The sequence below is a fragment of the Pungitius pungitius genome, chromosome 2, assembly GCF_949316345.1.
Source record: "Pungitius pungitius chromosome 2, fPunPun2.1, whole genome shotgun sequence".
Classification (NCBI taxonomy): Eukaryota; Metazoa; Chordata; class Actinopteri; order Perciformes; family Gasterosteidae; genus Pungitius; species Pungitius pungitius.
In genome coordinates this window covers 31,087,820-31,101,165 of record NC_084901.1, presented here as the reverse complement: position 1 = coordinate 31,101,165, position 13,346 = coordinate 31,087,820, and the positions used below count along the sequence as shown (strand labels likewise).

The 13,346-nt window shown below is 46.4% G+C and overlaps 1 protein-coding gene across 8 annotated transcripts in view; it reads left to right on the top strand.

The window, feature by feature from the left end:
- ablim3 (actin binding LIM protein family, member 3) overlaps positions 1–13,115 on the top strand; it is a 33,076-nt gene extending 19,961 nt beyond the window's left edge. Inside the window, exons 5-23 of one of the 8 annotated variants that reach the window (XM_037460145.2) lie at positions 546–672; positions 752–845; positions 3,017–3,104; positions 3,236–3,294; positions 3,395–3,466; positions 4,758–4,919; positions 5,640–5,669; positions 5,795–5,921; positions 6,682–6,777; positions 7,046–7,096; positions 9,176–9,292; positions 9,479–9,549; positions 9,708–9,876; positions 10,772–10,801; positions 11,168–11,223; positions 11,420–11,486; positions 11,583–11,593; positions 11,711–11,791; positions 12,013–13,114. In XM_037460145.2, coding sequence (XP_037316042.2) covers positions 546–672; positions 752–845; positions 3,017–3,104; positions 3,236–3,294; positions 3,395–3,466; positions 4,758–4,919; positions 5,640–5,669; positions 5,795–5,921; positions 6,682–6,777; positions 7,046–7,096; positions 9,176–9,292; positions 9,479–9,549; positions 9,708–9,876; positions 10,772–10,801; positions 11,168–11,223; positions 11,420–11,486; positions 11,583–11,593; positions 11,711–11,791; positions 12,013–12,126 — 1,622 coding nt within the window. In that variant the 3' untranslated portion in view covers positions 12,127–13,114. Of the gene's footprint in view, positions 1–545; positions 673–751; positions 846–3,016; positions 3,105–3,235; positions 3,295–3,394; positions 3,467–4,757; positions 4,920–5,639; positions 5,670–5,794; positions 5,922–6,681; positions 6,778–7,045; positions 7,097–9,157; positions 9,293–9,478; positions 9,550–9,707; positions 9,877–10,771; positions 10,802–11,167; positions 11,224–11,419; positions 11,487–11,582; positions 11,594–11,710; positions 11,792–12,012 lie in introns of all 8 variants that reach the window. The other 7 variants (XM_037460144.2, XM_062560779.1, XM_062560778.1 and 4 more) reach the window with 7 other exon arrangements.
- Positions 13,116–13,346: the final 231 nt, after the last annotated feature.

Below are 13,346 nucleotides of genomic sequence, written 5' to 3'. Positions count from 1 at the left end.
AGCAGTCCAGAACCTGCCCCGGACAAGATGGTGGAATGTGTACGAAATGTGGTTTTCACTCAGTCTCCAAAAATTCCTGCATTTTTAAACCTTCAATACGTGCGTTGGCTGTAGAAACGAAACCTTTTGATGACTCGACAGTGACTGTGCACGCTGTTGGAATCCCGCCTCCCTGTATCGACTCAGCACTATCGCCACCAAATGAACGTTGATTTATTTGGACTGCAGGGCGGCAGGGGGTGGGGGGGGGGGGGGTGAGTTGTTTGGCCCTGAGGCTTTTTCAGTCATTCTTCCTTCCTGCCTGCATTCAATCACATTTAACAGTGGTTACAGTTGAGAGAACGAGCCTCACGGCTCTTGATGTCCCGCATTAGTAGGGGTGTATTGATTAAGCAGGTGTGCTAGATGGGCAGAAAACCTCCCTCATGGGCACGATGGGTGTTTAAAGACGCACAATTACACCTTGACTCACTTCATCTCTCTCTAATTCTCTCCTTTGCTCCCATTGTCTCTCCTCTCTCCTTTCACGCACTCACCTTGGCCAGACTGCGCTGGGTGTAGAGCCGAGATCAAGCAGGGCCAGTCCCTCCTGGCGCTGGAGAAGCAGTGGCACGTCAGCTGCTTCAGGTGTCGGACCTGCAACATGGTCCTCACGGAAGAGTACATCAGCAAGTGAGTGTGCACGGAGAACCCTTGTCACTAAGCTTTGCATTTAACACGCTACAGCAGTTTTTTTTTTTTTATGTTGCAGGGACGGAGTGCCGTACTGTGAGGCAGATTACCACGCCCAGTACGGGGTGAAGTGTGAGACCTGCAGCAGATACATCAGTGGGAGGGTTCTGGAGGTGAGAACGGGGGGGGCAGGTTTTTAGCCGGGCAGAATCCAGCAGTGGCACACGAATCCGAATTGGGAGCGTGATCGAGCGTTATCAGTCGAGCAGTTGTGTTTTATCCTCGTCTCCGTTTAAGCCCGGCTGGGCTTTAGGGAGTGAGCGGCTTGAGATGGGGGGGGGGGATAAAAAAAAATAAATGATCCGCTGCTCTACTCAACCAAAACAACTTTGCGGTGCGCCAAGCGCGTGTCAAACATCAGCGCACATCCACGTTTTTTTACGCGTCGACTTTTGGGATAACAAGGAGGCAAAAGCTGGATTGAAACCAGCAACAGAAAAGGCACCAGACGGGGGTGAAGGTAGGAGAGGTCTTCACGTGCACCTGCTAATTCAAGTTTCTGGAGGGTTTCTCTTGTCCGTCGGGACCAAAGGAAAGGGAGCAAAATTGGGTTGGATGACAGACACACACACACACACATGCACGCACAAGGAGTTGTTGTCCCTGTGCTCTTTTGCTTGTCAATCGGGCTGGTGTAAAGTGTTTTGTTCCTGCCTGTCAGCCTCTCTGGGCTATTTATAGACATGGGGACATGTCAGCCCTTATCTGTGACTCTCTCTCTCTCTCTCTCTCTCTCTCTCTTCTGTGTGTCTTTCTCTCCATGATCATTCCTGCCGTGTTTGCACGCATGCCATTCATTTCGTTCTCCCGTCAGATTTTGAATTTTTAATGATCTCATTCTTTAAGAATCGATTTCGAGTCACGAAAGCACAGATCCAAAAAAAATAACACCCCAAACATGCAGTTTTCATTTAGGATCTGGATAACAGTGTATTCTCCACCTGGGTGTGCTTGTAGTGTAGCACCTGATTTGAACTATGAACCTAAAAAGGAACATTAGGGTAAATCAACCTGTTTAATTTCCTAAACATGTGGCCAATGGAACTATATGGGTGAAAAAAAACGTACCCTCTCAGAACACCCTACAGCATGTTTTTTTTCAATTCAATCAAAAGCTTCTCTAAAAGAACTGTAAGAAAAGCCAGAAATAAGCACCATGGACCGTGTTGGATACCTGGGCCTGGAACAAATAAGTTACGCGCAATGTCTTTGTTTTTTCTACTTTTGGTTTTTAGTTAATCCAAGCTGTTATGTTGTTTCAAAGTCAACCCATTTTAAACAACATAACTGTGGTGGTTAGTTTGAATGAATAGCTTAAAACAGATGGAGAAGAGGAGAAATAAAGAGCACAAACAGAAGAAAGAGGACCATAAAACCTCCTTTCTTTAGTTGTGCGTTTCTCCTTTTCCTTCCTCCCTCGGTTTTCGTTTGGCAATAAATACACCGGCCTATAAATGCCACAAGAGAGAATGGGGACCTCATTAGGAATGGAAACAGTAGTTTGTTAAACGAATGCGGTCCGACCGCAGACAGTCAGCGCCCCGTTAGTCGGGAAGCACGGCTCGCCCGCTGGCTTTCCTTTCAGAGGGACCTGAGACACACAAAGAGCGCATGGGTTGGTTAAAATGCCTCTTAGATACTATCAGTTTAATGAAAAGAGGGGAACAGTCGATGCAGCAGAAAATGACACATTACCCCACACACACACACACACACACACACGCGCGCGCTAGGTTTGTTCGGATGAAAGCGCTCGGGCCACATGTCAGCGGCGCTGCTATGAATAGAAATGCTCTTGGTGGTGTGTCAGAGGGGAGGTTGACGGGGCCACACCTCAGCTGTCGGTCACATGTGAGGGCCGTCGGGGGGGGGGGCCGGGCACGCTGACATCACACTGCATCATTTCCATGTGTCCATCCGGCCTGTGGAGATGTTGTCCCTCGGGACGCTTTGTTCATCCAAGGACGCGTATCTCACTCCTGTGTCCTTCACTGACCCCCCCACCTCGCTCTGTCTCTGTATCTGTGACTTACCTACAGGGGTTTTTGGTTCTAATTATAATATGGAGGATAATGGGTGGTGGTTATCATGTGATACCCATATGCTGATGATGACCTAGAGGCAATGTGGCGATGCCTCGGCATGATGGTTATATATCGGTGGTCAGGTGATGTACTACTCCAAAACATATGGAAGTAATGACCTGCTCGTTTTAAGATCAACCCCTAGCTGTCAAACTCTTTATGATGATTCGTCTTTCTCCTCCCCCCCCCCACCCCCACAGGCGGGTGGGAAACACTACCATCCGACCTGCGCTCGATGCTCCCGCTGTAGCATGACGTTCAAAGAGGGAGAGGAAATGTACCTGACGGGTGAAACTTGACACACTGCGCACGCACACACACACACGCACACACACACACACACACAGAGAGCACTTTGCGTGGCATGCCGGAGCACCCAGCGCCAATCTGTCTCATCTTCTTCTCTCCCTCTTCTGCAGGATGTGAGGTGTGGCACCCATTATGCAAGCAGGCAGCGAGGGCCGAGAGGAGACTCAGGGTGAGATGGAGTTGGAAATGTGAAATGTTGAAGGTCGATTCTGTCCATTCGCCCTCTTACCCTCTCCTTTGTGTTCTTTCTCTGTGTTTGCACCTCACAGCATAGACGTCTGTCGGAGGCTTCCCTCTCCCCACCGGGCTCCTCCATAGGCTCCCCCAGTAGGGTTATATGCGTGAGTAGCCTAGAACTTTGCAGCTCAAAGACACTTCCAGATGCCAGTGGCCCCCCCGCCCCCCCCGAGCTTATCCTAAAAACTCAATCTCCACACTAGAAACACAAGCACAACGCCCACAGGCATGAATGGTGAAAGTGTTGATCTGAGAGGCTGCTCACTCACTCGGGCTCACTTGTCTGTGTCCCCGTCGCGTGGCAGGAGTTAAAACCAAGTGAGGCAATTATCTTGGTCGAGTTAAACTGGGACGAGTTTGGATGAAAGCCAAAGAAGAATTCTGCCTTGGGGATGAGGACGGTTTCAGGCGATCAGTCACTGTGTCCAAGTATCAACGGATGGAGGCGTTAAACGTTCCTTAGTCGTTCATGGTCCCCAGAGGATGAATCTCATTGAGTTTCCAATGAGCAGCATAAGCAGGCCAGTTGTCAGCAGTGTTGCCACAGTTACTTTGAAAAAGTAATCGGATTACTGACAACTGATTACTCCTTTAAAAAGTAACATTTGCATCATTGATAGCACTTTGTCGCTGAAAACGGGACCGAAACGGTTACATAATACCAAGATATTTCAAATTCCTATTTCAAGCAAATTTATCCCAGTTTTTAAATAAATGATAATGGGTTTTAATCGGTCCTACCACGTTTATGTGAAGGTTATCACGCTGTGCTTTGCAGTCCATTTCAAAGCGGGCCTTCGGCCACATGGAACAGTGTCCGACTGCGCTGAGGGCCGCTGCATGTCGGCAGCATTCGCATGTCAGAGGATGTCCGCATGCAAGCAAGAGTCACCGCTCCCAGCCCTGCCCCGACCGGCACCCGTCTCACAATCAATGACCTTTCTGTTTAGGTTGATGGATGAGGGAGAAGTGCGGTGTAAGCACGTTGGTCATCCATACTGTCACCCCCCCGCCCCCCCCCCCCACCCCCCGTCCCCCCGCCGCGCTGTCATTGCCATTCCTTCTCTCTTTCTTACACATGCTGAGCAAACGTACACATGTACGCTGCTGTCGTGCTCTGCAGTGTACATGTGTACGTTTGATGAGCGCGCGCACACACACGCACACACACACACACACACACACGCGCGCGTGTATATGTTCACGCGCGAGCTTCCGTGAGCTTCACCCCTCCCACCTTTGCATCACTGGTGCGTCACTGGTGCAGATTCCATCCTACTTTGTTACGTGCGTTGTCTGCGTGGTTGAAGTTGGGTCTTGTTGCTGTTGTCTCTGTACTTTGGTGGCTGTATGTATGTGTGTGTGTGTGTGTGTGTGTGTGTGTCCTCTCTCCAGGCCAGAGTGGGGAATCAGTTCCTAGATTATAAGGACCTAGCTGCCCTGCCAAAGGTCAAGGCCATATATGAGGTCCAACAGCCAGACCTCATATCCTCCTCATACCAGCCGTACCAGAGATACACCTCTGATGACAGGCTAGAATCTTACAGCTATGGGGAGGTACTGCTGCCACACACTTAAGGCCAGACTCAGCTTTGCTCTCAATGTCTCAAGATGTTTTTTGAGCTTACGATGTGTATTTCCATTATAACACAAATGTTACTTACTTTTTCTTCTTTTAAAAAAAAATATATGATTGAATGTATTTTTTAAAAATAATGCTAAAAATGTTATTCAAAAATAGTTTTGACTTTCAAAAAAAAAAATTTACTGATAAGAAATGTTTTTTATCAAACTTAATCCTGGGAAATTCAGTAAAGGTAGACATTTTTCGTTGTGTTTGCCTGAAGTTAGAGGTTCATTTTACAATAACTAAGGAAAAGTTTGACATTTTGGAAAATACATTTAAGATAGTGCTGATGAGTTTGATGATAAAACATTCACATAGCTATGCACGGTATAACAGCTGCAAGCACGGGGAGGAGTTCGACAGCGTTTATCTGTTTTTTATTTTTAATTATTTGGATTATTTCTTCATGTTGTTCAAGTGATGTTGCTTATTATCAGACTTTATCCCATGAAGGAAACCCCAGCGATCTCCCTATGTAAGATAAAACAAATGATATAGTTTGAATTTAAAAAGACCGTCTTGTCTGTTCTTGTGATCCTGTAAATACATGATGACTGACATATTGCCTTGGTTTCACCACGTTGCTCCCTCCTCTCCCTCTCTCTCTCTCTCTCTCTCTCTCTCTCTCTCTCTCTCCGCTGATCCTGCAGTCACTCGGGACACTCTCTCCCTATTCTCAGGTAAGCATTCTCCCCAGCACAGCACCTAAGACGACTTTAAACAAGTCTCATTTGAACGTGTCAGTGAGTTATTTGACGCCCCCCGTGCTCTTTTTTTCCTCATCACCCCTCTTCTCTCTTGCCAGGACTACGACAGCCTGGATATAAAGCAGAGGCGGTGCTCCAGTCCAGGTTATATTGACTCGCCGACATACAGTCGTCAAGGCATGTCACCCATCATGCCTCGCTCTCCGCAGCATTACGCCTACCCTGGTGAGTCCTAGTTTGACATCAGGATGTTGTTTTTGTTTTTTCATGAAGAGTCAATCAAGCAGTACTCAATGAACTTAGTTTTGGGAAGGATTTTCCTGAAAATACCCTAGTTTTTGCAGAGTATGCCTATTTTCTCAATTGTTGATGTTGGGATTAGAGGTTTGATACCACTATTAAATGTGTATGATCAGTGTGTACATACACACATACACACGACGCTGTATAGCTTAGCTTAACTTAGCATTGCATATGAGCACCAAGAATTCAACACACAGCGACTCCTAAAACAGAATGGTTAGCTATCTCACTGTTTCCCGTTTCTATGCTTAGTTAAGATAACCGACTTCCGATGAACTATCCAGTCATTTTTATTTGAACGCCATTGCAGTTCATATATATATATCTATAAATAGATATAGATATATATTAACAAATAAGCCACCCTGGTATTTCTGTGGTGACAAAAGATAAAAAGATTTCCCGCCTTGAGGCAGACTCTCTACTCACTTCACTACAAATAATTCTTTAACTATCCCATATGCTGCAGTTTCTCCTTGGCTTGACATTTCATTCAACTCTTACACATGTGCGTTGACACTGCAATTACTTTGTCATTGCACAAGTGGAATGGTTATCCAGTGTCACTCTGTACTGTGAATGAATGCGGTCTGCTTTGTATCTGCATGGATGAGACGAGCGCGTTGAGGCCCTGCTTCCTTCTCATGTTTCCTTTGCTGTGATTGGCTGCGGCTGACTGCAGGCTCTGAGAGCGGCAGGAGTTCACCTTGTTACGGCCAAGAGGGGCGCTCGAGCACACCCACCACAATCCAGCCCCCTAAACATTTTCATGTACCAGGTAGGATTCCCCATCTCCTCATTGCACTGCGCACAATCTCATGGATGATTTACTCCATGTGGACGATTTCATCAGCCATTACTCACTGAGGCAAATCCTTCATTTTTTAGTCCAGGAAAGCAGACTTTTTTTTTGGAAAATGTGACCAAGTTCTATTTTGAACTCATTCTAAATCACCATCCCCAATCGTACGTCCAACTTGTTCCCTTCGATCACAGGAACTCAGATCCTTGCCTCGTTCACCCTCATCTCCTCTTTCTCTCCTCAGCCACAGAGGAACCCAATCTCTACAAGAAGCCCCCCATCTATACGAGAACGGGTACAGTGCAGCTAGCCACGCCTTAGCCTGCCCGCCCTCCTGTCGCTTTAGTCCTACTGTGTTTGAGTACTCCATGTGGATGTCTTTACCGACATGTTGACGTTTTAATGAGCGAGCCCTGATATTGGTGCTTGGGTCGGCGTCGAGAATGAAGCCACCGATAGCAAAAAATGCAGATTCTGTGCTTTACAATGCGCAAAGCGAACAGAATTTGACTTGAACGGCACCTTTCAAAATTGAAGAAGACACTTTTTGCCTTTTGTAATTGGCTGGATGCCAAAGAGCAGCGCCGCAGCGTGCACGCCGCTGACGCGTGCAGCTCCCGCAGAACGCCAGGTTCCTGGGCTGGAGGAGACCCCCCCCCCGGATGAACGGAAGGTCGCCGAGGCGTGACAAGTGCGGAGAACATGGGGCTCTGTGGACACACGAGTCACCGGAATAGAACGGAACAACGAAAACAAAGCACGGGGTGGGGGTGTGTGGGGGGGGGGGGGGACCCCTTTCTAGCCCGGGTAACTGGCGGTCAGCGTGCGATTTGAGGGGAGAGTGCAGGGACGGCTGTTTGTTTGTGTGTGAGAGAAAACTCGGGTTTCTCATTTACGGGGTTGTTCAATCAAGTGACGCAGCAACGCGGGTAACTCGGGGTGCTACTTCGGGATTCGTTGCGAGTCATTAAACAGATTTGGTCTTCAGCCCGTTTTGTTGAGTGGAAAAGTCTTCCCGTCGCCCTGCATGTCCTGCTGTGCTGTGTGTGTTGGTATACGTTGGGTAGTGAGTAAACCGTGTTGACCCGTGTATAGACAGTTTGACCCACATATGTGTCTCGGTTAAAAGGGAGTACATCGCAGGCCACGAAGATCCCACAACACTCCATTTGCCAATTGGAGAATAAAGGAATCCGCAATTTCCGCAAAAACCTTGAAGCTGAATATGGAAAATCATCAGTCGCATCGATCCTTTTCACACTTAATGTCTTTCTTAACAGCTATTGATTCCTACTCGCTCTTCTTTCTGCACTTTCTGCACAGGATTGACATATAATCATAGCTCCGACAGACACACGTGATGTTGGTGTGTGCCTCAAAGGCCTGTTATGTACTACTCCGTTAACCAGTTTGCCGCCGATTTAATAAAAAAAAAAAAAATCAGATCACGTTTTTCGGCAATGTTGCCAGCAAAGCTCTCACTTTGTCCCAATTGGGGACGCTCCAATAATGTTTCCCTTCTCCTTTCACCTCTTTTTTTATTGCATTCAATCACTTTTATTCACATCCCTCCACCCTCTGCGTCACTTTCCCCCCCCCCACCCCCCGGTGACCTTGCCACTGTAAGTACCTCTCTGCTCTCGCCGTTGTAGATAAGCATTTGTGTGTCATTCGTGTGGGTATATTTCTGTCTTTGTGTATTTGTCCCTCCACGTCACTTGTGTACAGCCATACTTCCTCTGGAAGAAGATTCAATCTGTGTCTGTGTGTGTGCGTGCGTGCGTGCGTGCGTGCGTGTGTGTGTCTGTCGTCGAGCTGAAAGTGTGTGTCCCAAAGATGACAATGTCCGACGTCAGTGTCATGCATCGTGTGTATAGGAATTCAATGGCTCATGGATCCGCATGGCTAATGGCAAACTGAGTGAAGAGCGATCCGTCTGTCGCATCCATTGACTTCCCTTGGCGGTGCTTTAGTGGCGAGTGGCATCGATGTCACCGCCTTACGCCACACCGGGGAAGCGACTGCGTGCCGCAGGCCGAGCGGTGACTGAGTCCACTTGGATGTTATTTTTCATGCTCTCGGCTGACGAATGGATTTCCTCTGGCAGCGGTGAAGGATGCGATGACTGTGGATATGAAGCGGGAATGTACTGTATGGCTGTGAATCACTGTGCTCTTCATTTACCCGTTTTTCACCTTTTAGAGGATCAGTTTGTTCACATCAAAACGAGACACCGCTCATATCCGTTTGGAAATTGAAGCTGGAGCCACGAGATTAATTCTCCACGACGCGAGAATAGATTTTCACACTTGTTTCCTTGCTTTCCTTTGCTAATCTGTACATTTTACTTCTTCAGACAATCATGTGGACGCAGCCACCAAAAGCAGGACCAGCGAGGACATCATCAGATCCTCCCGGCTGTCCACCTACTCTCCGGAGCCGTACGCCCAGTCGGAGTCGGACTACTACCCTTACACCAGCTCCCCCAGGGGTACGGACCTGTGTCATTTCACAGAGTTCAAAGGGGGCAAGCGGCATAGGAGGCTGCATCGTTTGGGCTCTGTAGTGCAGTTCCTTTCGTTACAGTGCTGTCGTATTTATTTACTCACACAGTGCGTTCCACATCGAGCCCGATTCCCACGTAAGAGGAATGACTTTCACATATTTTGTCTCTCAGCCTATCGGGTGCCGAGGAGACGCTTTTCGACAGGGGGAGATGAAGAGAGTTGGAGTCACGGTCTTCAAAGAGTAAGTGCTTTGATATTTCCGTTTCTCTTTCTTTCAACATTTGGTAGAACGGAAAGTCCTCTCCTTAAGAAAAAACACCCATAAATAATCCACTTCTTATGGCGTGGTGCCTTTCAATTCAAAACTAGCAGTGTTTCTGTTCTTTTTCTGACTCCCAGATCGGGAGTGGCATTGGGAGGCTGATCCTAAAGGAGGAGATGAAAGCCAGATCTGGCTCCTATGACAACGACCCCTGGGGCAGTGCTAGGAATTCTCGTTGTGGGAGCAAGGAAACGCTCAACACTACAGGCTACGGCACCACGGCGTACAACAACACTGTCAACGGATGTAAGACCCCCCCCCCCCACACACACACTCCCCCACGCACCCCCCTCTTCTGTTCCTGCAAGTTCCCGCGTGTGCTGCCAGGCCTCAGTCCCTCCCAGTGTGGACACGCGATGCCTTTTCATACCTGCTGTCGGCGGTTTTTGGAGTGACTGCAGTGAGGTTGTGGAGGCGGGTCAAAGAGGGTCAGCGCTGCTGCAGGCGTTATGGGGATGGAGGGATGGCCGAACAGCTGCTGCGGCCGGCCGCCACTCACGGGTTCAGCAGATGTGGACTGTCATTGATTGGGGGGCAGATGTGGTTAAGCTGGGTCTGAAGCTACCAGTGGAGTTACTGTTTGAGAGGACCAAGCGTCACTGGTCGCGCGGCGTACTGGGACGTTGAGGCACCAGTCCGTCTCCATCACTGTCCAGTGGTTGGCTTCCTCTGTCTCTGGCGTCCTGGTTACGCTCTTACTCCATTCGTTCTATGTATCCATCCATCTAGCTCTGTCTATCTCATCTATATCTATCTCAGCCTCTCAATCTCACAGCTGGTGGCCCATATCTTGGTTTATTAATGAGCAGTAGAATCTCTCATTAAAGCTGTCTCTCACATGGGAGGGGACACAACCAAACAGGTCTCTTGTTGAGAGGCTTGTAACCAAAGAACATGTCTTTTTTTCAGGAAATGTTTCTGCCTTATTGCCCCTTTGATGTCATGCGTTCATCCCGGGGCTTGATGGGTATCTAACTTGCAACCCAACTTGCTCCTTTTTTTTCATTTCATTTTACTGCTGCTTATACTAACAGTCAAAGTAATATTTAGATTAGGGCAGATAACAATTGGAGCCGGATATGTATTTTTGTGCAATAAGTGAGACAGTCGTGTAAGTCTATTTTATCTCTTTATCTCTTAGCTCCAAGATCTCAGTACAGCGCTGATAGTGGTGAGTTTCTCAATAATATTTCATCATTGTTCTCAAATGATTTTTGCTCAATACTGAAGACCTAAGTTGTGGGTTTTTAAAAGGGTTGTTTGCATATTCAAGATTTTATATGTAGATTTCGAATGAAGATTGCATTATAAACCACGGGCATTTGGTGAATTACCTTAAATCAACGAAGCTTAAGTACTATGTGCTCACATCTGGAACTCAGGGATTTTTGGGGTTAGTGAGGAGCGCCATCTTCTGGCACGGCCCTGGCACTGATCGTACCGCCACAAAGTCCCACACATGGTACACAGAATTATAGGAAAATGAAAAACTGTTGACTTGACTAGTGCTATTCTACTGCTGCCTTCTTCTTTTTAGATTTTGCTTGTAAGACCGCTTCGCTTCCAGGATACGGACGGAACGGCATCCAGAGGGTGAGAACACAGTGATTAGCTGTATTAATTATACAATTAATAATTGGGGCTTATTTAAGATAGGTCTGACATTTCTAAGAAGGTACCGGTATTGCTATGACTGTTACTACCTTAATACATATGTTTACATATCGTAGGCTAAAACTATGCCAGTACATCTACATGTTTAAGTTGTTGTTCCTTTCTACACCTCCAGCCTCAGAGTGCTGATTGCTACCAGTACCAGTATGATAGTGGCAGTGAGGTCAATTGGGGAAGCAGAGGTAATTTGATAAGGATTGAAAAACACCTACCACCTAAAATGAAGCGATTCACTTTTTTTCCTTTGTACTGACTCCATTTTATTTCTTCCCTCGCAGCAGAATACAAGGTATGTTTTTAAGTGAATCACTGGAATAATTCATTTGCAGTGTGTGAGTTAGCCTGCATGTTCGAGCGACCCCCGTGTTATTGTTTGATGACGAACTCTGCCTCTTTCTTTGTACAGATTTACCCCTATGAGGCGCTCATTGTCACCACTAGAGGTCGCATCAGGCTGCCCAAAGATGCAGACAGAGCCAGACTGGAGGTGAGTTATGAAGGGGCACGTGGGCTAACTGCACTGGGATTAGTTTACCCTGATCTAGTTATATATATATATATATATATATATATATATATATAAAAAAAACCTTGGGACAAGTTTTAAAAAATTGCATTTTATGAGTGTATGTTATTCAGGTACTTGAAAGGTATACCACAGGTACAAAGTGATAACTGTGTGTCATCTCCATGTGCTTGTGTTCTCAGCGTCACTTGTCCCCAGAGGAGTTCCTGCAAGTGTTTGGCATGACTGTGGAAGATTTTGACCGGCTGGCTCTGTGGAAAAGAAATGAGCTGAAGAAACAGGCACGACTGTTTTAACAACTTGTGGAAGTCTGTTGAATACTGCCATAACTACATTAAGAGACTCCCTTGGGTTGTAGGAGGGGAAGAAAGAGATATTAAGACTTCTGCTTTGTTTCACTGCCATGGCTGAGAACCTGTTCTAGATTTTCCTCATATGACAAACCAAATTCCAATCCCACCAGAGACACAGAGGGAAGGCCACAGAGTTTTTTTTTTTTTTTTCCAAGCCTGAATGATGGAGGAAGACACTGTGGGGATGTCCATGACCCGAGGCGCGGTACTAAAACATAAAGAGGAGAATTTTTGTTTTGCCTTATTTGTTATGCTCTCTTAGTTATGAGTGTGCAGCACCAGCAATCTGAATGAGTAGAATGTAGATACTGTATATTCTTTATGACACTTTATCAGTGTGAATGATTAGATGAGAAGGAGCGGGTGAGCGTACAGCATCACTTTGCTTTGGTTTATCGGGATGCATTTTGTTTACCTTTTCCCAACTTTTGCTCTGTCACTTGAAATAATGTGTCCCTCTGGTTTACACTTATATAGAATGGAACATGGAACAATCGGAGGTGGGCATAATTTTTTTATTATTGTAAGCGTGACCTTTGATTTGTGTGCAAATTAAAACCAAAGTGAGAATGCAGATGTAAAGATTAGCAGATCACTTCTATGTAATGTTCTGGTTGAGTAGTTAAAGGTCACCAATAGATGCAGTTACCTGTGCAGCTGTATAGCAACCTACAATAATGTGCAATTCAATAGATTAAATAGATAATTGAAACAAAGATTCAGTCCTCCTGCTCCGTGTTTTATTGCAATGGTATAATGACAAAATGTTTTAGGAGGAGCTGTGGTCATCCCAACATTGACGCCCACTGTTAATCATTATTCAATCATTTTGTAGATGGATTCAAGGTATTTAGGATACTGACCAAGACTTCCTTTGAATACTTTTTGTCATTTTGTCACTAAAAATTCAAATGAAATAAATTCAGTCTCTTTTTTTTATTTGTTGTTTGGAGGCATCCACATGCAAGCCTTTTTAAAGGAATTTTTCGAATTAGCGTTACTGGAGTCATTTTTGAAGAAGTGCACACGGAAAGAGCTCACTCAGCCATGACCAGCACCGCTATAGTTCGCTTGTCGGGACGTATTACTTATGTTATCCCGTAGGTTTGATGGTTACAAAAACAAAGAGTAAAGAGTTGAAGAAGTTTCGCCATTTTTCGGCC